Below are 8,029 nucleotides of genomic sequence, written 5' to 3' on the forward strand. Positions count from 1 at the left end.
AAGCCTTCAGCTCCCAGATTTCAGCTCCACTGCCTCAGGGCTCTTCAGATTCTGATTTCTCACTATCTCAAAGCATCCCAAACCCTTCAAACATCCTAAAAGTTTTGTAGTGAGTAATCTGTAAAAATTCTAAATAATAAAATAAGCCAAACCTATGTAGGAATAAATTAGCCCTGTGCTGAGGGTTGGATTTTAGCACAGTCAGAATTCCTGAAACACCAAGACAATTCTGCTCATGGTGTTCAGCCAGGCAGTTCCAACTCCGCAAGAGGGATGGAGCTGGAAGCTTTGGAACCTTTGCAAGTCCCTGAGTATTGATTTCACCATGGAACACGTGATGGGATCAGATATCCAACAATTCCCAGGCTTCCCCTGGGAGCACACAGCGTGCTGGGGTGAGCCTGTGCTCAGAGCTGAGCCCAAATTCCCTCCCTCTGCAGCTTCCCAAGAAGTGCTGAGTGCCAGGGAGGGTTTTGCTCCAGGTTTGGGGCAGTGCACCCCATCTCTGTCCCACGCTGAGGATTCTCTGTGTGCCCCAGCAGCTCCAGGAGCAGAGGAGCCCATGAAGCCCTGGCTCTGGATTGATGTCCCCTGTCAATGGAACATTTATCTCCGTGAGAATCAGCTTTTGTGCCTCACAGCCTTGCCTTTAAAGGGTGGTCACTTTTCTCTGCCTCACTGAGGTTTTAAATTAAACTTTCAGGCATCTAATTCCTCTGAGAACCTGCACCTCCAAGCCAGCCTGACTGAGATTTATTTTAAATCTTTAAAATGATTCCAAAAGGTTGGGGTCTCCTTGGGCAGATGGAACAGGCCTGCCTTCACTTCTCTGGGAAACCAAGCTCTTCAAAAATGCAGTTTTTAAATACTTGATATTCTGCGAAGGGAACGGAATTGAGTTTATTCCTTTCCTTTGAAGCATAATGTAAAACATTTCTTCAAGTTGATGTGAGTGTCATTTAGTGTAATTTGATAACCTGCAGAAGGGCCTGTGTACCTGAGAGCTTATTCTCATTTTTAGCTGTATGAGCTGGTCTATTTTACAACTTTATTTCTCCCTTCACCACTTGCTTCCTGGCTAATTTGAGACCCTGGTGCACCCTCATTAAATCTCTCAGGAGTGTTTCTCCCTGAGGAAGTGCTGAGGCCACAGAAGTAAATTCTGCTTTATAACAGACACGTGAGCAGATTAAGAGAATTCACCCTCTACACATGCAAACATTTATAAATGTATCAATATGAAATACCACATTTTAAAGCATTGAATTGTTTGGCCTGGAAAACCAACATTATGCCTTTTAAAGATCTTTTTAGGGACAGAAGATGATATTTTCTATTGAGCCCAAATCACCAGAGCGGGCAATGAGAAATCCAGACATTTTCTCAGCTTTTAGCAAGTCTCAGCATGACTGAGGCTTTAGCCCCTGGTAATTAATTAGTCTCAGTATTAATAACAGCTACAATTGGGAAACTTCCCCTTGTTTACTATTTCAGCAAACCCACCTGATGTTTTTTTTGTCTTTGAATAACCCGTGCATGAGACAACAGGGTATGTCTGGGTGATTTTATTGCTGCTTCACCCTTTTTAACTTGACATTCCTGTCTGTTTGTTAGTAAGAATGAAATGTAAACTTCCTACTTCCCACCTACTTCCTTGGTGTAATCCTGAAACAAAAAATGGGAGCACAAGGGAAGCCCTGCCACGGCTTTTCCAGAGGCCAGGGCTGGGAAATCACCACAAACCCAAGGGGATTCAGCCCTTCCCTGGCTGATCTCCTGTGGGGAGGGCAATGCAGGAACAAGGGGGGGACACGAGGGTCTCTGGGACAATGGGAGGGCACAGCTGCACCCTGGGGACAGCGCTGGAGCCAGGCTCTGTCCAGGGCTGGGTGAGGAGCTCGTCCTGCTGGTCACCACCTCCCTGCAGGAATTGTTTCTAGAGCAGGAACAGCCAAAGTCTATTGTACATAACTAGATTGCAGCTCTCACCCCACTCTTTTCAAATAAGAAACATATCTATTCCATTGATTACAAAACAGCGTGTGATCACTGCTGACCAAATGACTTGGCTGGTTTAGATCTTGGAAAAAATTGAATCTTCATTTAATTTAAGCCACTTAAACACTGCTCACCCATTTTATTTCCGTGTGCTCGACTGCCCCTTTGTCATCATTCAACCTGAATAACCCCAAGTAAATAAAAAAATAATAATAAAATGCTACGAGGTCCTATCTCAGGTATGAGATATCCCATCAGGTACATCAAGTATCTGCAGGTATAACAGTAGAATTTCATTATTGTCAAAGTCCCTTATAAATATTTATGTATAAAAGTTCTTCAGAGTCCAGTACATCCAGATTTAATCTGTCCAATACAGTACGTTAAGAGTCACCAGAAGTGGATGGTAGAAATCCTTAAAAGGAATTGAGTTCCTTCATGGTGATGAAAGTCTCCTTTGACTTCTTGTACTGCCTGGCAAACGAGGCCACCCTCTGGAGGGCCTCTGGCAGCCCCTCGCCCGTGAGGGCACAGCAGGGCTGCACATACCAGTTCCTGTCACTGCAGTACTTCTTGATCTTCAGCTTCCTGGTGATCTCCTCGGCGTTCAGGGCTCCAGGCAGGTCCTGCTTGTTGGCCAGCACCACCACCGGGAGGTTTTTTATGGATTCGTTCTTTAAAATGAACTCAAATTCCCTCCTGGACTCCTCCAGGCGCCGCTTGTCAGCGCTGTCCACCACGTACAGCAGCCCGCCCGCGTCCTCCAGGAAATTGCCCCAGAGCTCCCTCATTTTCTTCTGCCCTCCAACATCCCAAAAGGTCAGTGTGAAATCCTTCCCTGCTTCAATCATATCCACGTTGAAGCCAATGGTTGGCATTGTTACAAAAGCATCCTTATACCTGAGCTTGTAGAGCAGCGTGGATTTCCCCGCCGAGTCCAGCCCCAGCATCGGGATGTTGGCCCCCTTCCTTGAGGGCTTGCCGTTCTGCAGGCCCATTTATCCCGGGAATTCTCAATCCCAGGGATATTCCCCCTCTTCCCTGGGCCACTTTGTGTCGCTGCCTGTCTCCCTGCTGAGGTGGGGCACAAGCAGAGAGAGAAGAGGCAGCTGCGAGCTGTGGAGCCGCCGGGGCTCTGCACAAACACACGCTGCGTTTATCGGGGTGATAAGGAGCCACGAGGCTTCGGGAGGCGCAGAGCTCCGTGCCAAGCCTGTGGGTGGGACTGGGATGAGTAACCACGGCCCCGCTGGCACAGGCACAAAGGTTACAGCCTGCCAGCTGCTTTGAGCAGCCACGTTCCCAGCACCTGCAGCCTGATCCATGGATCCCCTGATCACAGCCACGTCCTGGCTCCCAGAGAATCCCCCTGAGCATCCACAGCCAGCTGGGAGGAAAATGAGATTGATGCCTTAAGCTTTAGCTTGTATATTCTGATATTTTATATTCAGATTCTGTGCTGGTTTAGTGGGCAGTTCTGAGCTCCATGTTAAGTGTTGGTGAGCTCTGTGCACAGAGCAGGGAGACAAAACAATCCCTGCTCCAGCTGGGCACCAAGGACAAATGACCCAAATCTCAGCCCAGGAGCACAAACCCCGTGGGCTGGAGAGAGAAAAACAAGCAGGGTGGGACTGCCTGGGCTAAAGCTGCAATGGGACAATGAACTGCAAGGTGCAAATGGAGCAGAGCTGATCCCAGGGACAGACCCCGGCAGCGCTCGTGCATTTTGGGGCCGTTTTGGTTCATCTTGGGTGCAGCCCTGGCTGGGCTCTGGTGCTGCCCAAGGTGCATCCATGGAGGAGATCCTTTGGGTAAATCCCTGCTTCATTCTGGGACTCTGCTCCAGGGCAGCCTGCACAAGGCATCTAGATATGAACACAAGCAGTGGGGAGGGGAGATTTAAGATTTTTCTATACTTAGCAAGCCACAAAATGAGCTGGTAGCTGATTTATCAGTGCATTCATCTCCCACAAACTGATCTTAGGTGGTCTCGAATGTGAGTTCCAGCACATGGACTCAATCAAACCTGAAGAGAACTCCAGTAAAATGGGGCTCTGCCCTCAGCAGCTGCCTCAGTGACTCCTCCTGCCAGGGCTGTAAACTCAGGGAGTTTGTTTGCGTTGTTGGTGAATGAGTTCAACTGCACCCCACAAGGTGGAGCCTAAATCCAGAGCTTGTGGTCTGCTCATCACTGAGATCCTGCTGCCTCACACTAAAATTCCTGTTACCTTCATTTTGCTTTACTCCGTGGTTGCCCAGTGAAGATTTCCTTCAGGAAAGGGTCAAGAAGCAAGGAAATAACCAAGTCTTGATCATTTTTCTGGCCACCACTCCAAGTAGCAGAATAAAGCAAGAGGAGATAGAAAATGTAGTCAGCTATTAATGAGTTCCTTTTGACTGCTCATTCTCCTGATAGTGGATGCACCTTGGGCTGCTCTGACACATCCTGAGTACTGCAGGAGTTGCCCTTACACCCAGGAAACCATTCCTCTTTGCTTCAGAAAGTCCAGAATCAGCAAAAAGATGTGAAGGTCTTGTAACAAGCTGCTGACTGATAGAGCAATCATTTCGATAATTACGACATTGGTTGCGTAAAATCCACCTCAGCCCTGACAGACAAGTTATAATCTGGTTTCTCTTGAGGCTAAAAGGGTTAGGGCAGGACTAATTGGGGGCAACGAGAGATGGCAGAGGCACACTCCTTGCTGCACGTTTTTCATAGTTAATAACACGGCTGGATTATGTGGAGGGGTTTTCAGGAGCAGGTGAGGATCTATTAAACCAGGATGTATTAAACCAGGGGGGAAAGTGTTTGTATTTCTTTACAAATGAATTGAAAGATGGGGAGGCAGCAAACTGCAGAACACAGGGTTAACATGTCAAATGGACCAGAATTCCCTGATGAGATTCCAATAAAATATGGATATTTTGAGCAAGGCAGGGATGGATGCTCTGTCCCCAGCTGTGATTTGAGGATCACTCACAGTGCTCTGCTCTGCGCGCTCCACCTGCGCTGGGTGTTTATGGTAACAGCTGTCATTTCCTCCATCCGCTGTCACTTCAAGGCAGGGATCCAGCAGAGCCTGACTTTTTACGAGGCAATTCCTGTGGGGCTCTGCAGGTTTCTGACCGTGCAGGAATCAGTTCTCAGGACGGATTCCCCAGAGCCCTGACCCGACACTGCCCCGGGGCTGGACCGGACCGGACCGGACCGAGCCTCCTCCAGCTTCGCTTTGTCCAAGGCTGGGTTTGTTAATCGCTGAACAAACGAGCCTCAGTAGCGGCGGCAGCACTAGGAAGGATGTCCTGATCCAACACCGAGGTGGCGAAGCTCCCCGTCCGTACGGACTCCCGGAGGAGATGGCGCTGTTATCCTGGGGTAGCTCGGTCCATGGATCAATTGTGTCGGGTCTCTTACCCAATACGATGACCCGCTCTGTGCCGAGCCTCCAGCCCCCCGCAGACCCAGAGCCATAAACGCGGGAGAGCTGACTGAGCGCCGACTGATCCCAGCTCCAGCTCTGCCTGTAACCCGTTCGTGAACCGAACAGCAGAACGCAAACCCGGCTTGTCCAGGCAGGCTCGGTGCAGTGACGGGGGTGATGGATGCGCTCACGGGCAGCGAATCCTCGCCGGGAGCGGCTCCAGCGCCAGGGGAGGCGGCTCGGCCGTGAGTGCCCGGGGCTGATGCCGGAGGGACGGCGGGGAGCGGGCACCGCTCGGGGAGGCGGAACGGGAGGCGGCTCCTCCCCGCTGCGGGACACGGTAACCGGTATGAGATGGGAAATGGGACGGGGAATGGGGAATGGGGAATGGGGAATGGGGAATGGGGAATGGGGTGGGACGGGATGGATGGGATGGGTGGGATGGGACGGGATGGGATGGATGGGACGGGGTGGGATGGGATGGGATGGATGGGATGGGATGGGATGGGATGGGATGGGATGGGACGGGGTGGGATGGGATGGGATGGGATGGGGTGGGATGGGATGGGATGGGATGGGACGGGATGGATGGGATGGAGAGCGGGTTGGCAGCCCAGGGTGCGGTGAGATGCGTGCGGGGGCAGCGCGCACACCGAGCGAGCCCCGAGCGGCGCTGCCGGCGGGGATGAAAAAGCGCAGAAAGGGCTGGGCTGGGTGCCTGGGCTCGGCAGAGGGCGGCACAGCCCCGCTGCCATCCCCTCCTGCCCGCGCTCCGACACAGGTACCGGGAGCAGCGAGTGACAGCCAGGCGCCGGTAAAGGTCTTATAAAGGTTTTTCATTTTGTAAAATAAAAACCTTGACGTTTTGGTACATTAGAGCATCGCAGCCCGGGGTCTTGCAAAATTGCCTCTAGTTTCGATTGCTTTTAAGTTTAAAAATGTAGAATCGGTGGCTGGTTTGGGCTGGAAGGACTTTAAACTTTATCTCGTTCATTTCCTGCCTCCCACAGTCCAGCCTCCGTCCAAGCCGGCCTTAAAGCCAGCTTTAAATAATGTATTTCCAAGTTATTTCTGCTGGTAGCTTTAAAAAGGAATTATTTTCCTATACACCTATTATTATAGCATTTTAAAATAATAATATTGGACTATTGGTTATTGTAATTAGTCATCTTTAATGAATATGAGAATTTCCCACCTTTTTCATGCTCAAGCACATCCACATTACACGATCCCCTACCTGGGTGGAGATGGATCTAAATCCCCGTGCAGGAGCATTCTGAGCGTTGTGTTGCCTCAGATTTATTCCAAAAGTCACCAGTTTTATGTTTTGGCACAATCTCAGCTTGGAAGAAAATGAAAGTAATGCCCTGGAAGGAGCTGCCGTCCACAGCTGGAATGGAAAAAACGCCAGCACAAAGTCTGGGAGCGGAGGAGGAGCTGGAGGGCAGGAGCTGCACCGTGACTGGGCAGAAGCGCTCAGACCTTGCTGACTCAACAGGACAAGGTGGGGATTCATTTCCCTGTGTGCCTGGTGTTTCCTGAAGGACCTGGATTGATGGTTATTTTCATAGATTTTTCCTTATGTAGCAGATCAGGATTTGTCTCCAATTTTGTTGTTCAGAGTGTCACAAAACCAGGCTTTCCTTCCTATAAAAATCAAACTATTTATAGTATGTTTTCCATGATCAAACGGATCAGTTTTCACTGATAAGCTTTAAAGTTGATAATCAAAATAAATTTTATTGATCTAAAATCAAATAATAAGCACTGATACATAACTTAGGTTTTTTTCTTCCAGTATTTATTCTCCTACTGTCCACTGAAAATCAGGTTGATGCATAAAAAGATTCCTATTAGTTAATTACTGATTTTGAGAGGAATCAGTCTGAAATTCTGCTATTTAAATGCTTTATATAAAATTGTTTTAATCTGCTTTAAGGCCATTGTTGGTGAAATGTTCTCCAAATGCTTCCTTTAAAGGATGATTAATTTAAAATTAAAATTTTAAAATCAGATCCTACACAGAAACACGAGGCAGGTGGGCTCTGGAAAATCGAATTCCCCTGGACTCCACGCTGCTGTTCTGGGTGTTGGATTTATTTGTCAAATCTAAAACATTTATGAGCCCTGTGGTTATATTTTTGAAGATAAAGCATAATTAATTGTGCTGTGAAATCAAACTTTCTGTCATCCTGGCTGTGTCTTTGTGTGTGCTCGTGCAGGATAAATATTATCACTGCAAACATCAGAAACCATTTGGAATTCCCACAGTTAGGCACTGGGGTTATTTTGGCTTAAAGATGTCTAAAATAGATGACAGAGCACGTGTGGTTTTAAGGAAATGAAACTACATGTGGTACAGGCCTGGGGCTTTGGTTTTAAACCGAGTTTTGTGAAGATTTATCCATTGGAATCTCTGATCCTGACATCGGAGCAGCAGCTTCAGCACGGATCCCACAGGGGTCTGGAGGGACCTGCTGTGAATTTGTGTGCCTCAAATCCAAAAATTACCTGGCTAATGGTAAAAGCAGTCACGATTTTGGTCAAAACCACCTTGAGTACATTGCTTGATTTGAGGAAGTTGATTTTTACCTTCCCCCCTCCGC

The 8,029-nt window shown here is 48.6% G+C and overlaps 1 protein-coding gene across 1 annotated transcript; it reads right to left on the reverse strand.

The window, feature by feature from the left end:
- Window positions 1-2,118: 2,118 nt before the first annotated feature.
- On the reverse strand, window positions 2,119-3,074 carry ARL14 (ADP ribosylation factor like GTPase 14). The gene has a single exon (XM_059479534.1). The coding sequence runs from the start codon at window positions 2,994-2,996 to the stop codon at window positions 2,415-2,417; it is 582 nt and encodes a 193-aa protein (XP_059335517.1). The 5' UTR covers window positions 2,997-3,074; the 3' UTR covers window positions 2,119-2,414.
- Between the last annotated feature and the right edge of the window lie 4,955 nt (window positions 3,075-8,029).

This window comes from Ammospiza nelsoni, chromosome 10 (assembly GCF_027579445.1).
Source record: "Ammospiza nelsoni isolate bAmmNel1 chromosome 10, bAmmNel1.pri, whole genome shotgun sequence".
Lineage (NCBI taxonomy): Eukaryota > Metazoa > Chordata > Aves > Passeriformes > Passerellidae > Ammospiza > Ammospiza nelsoni.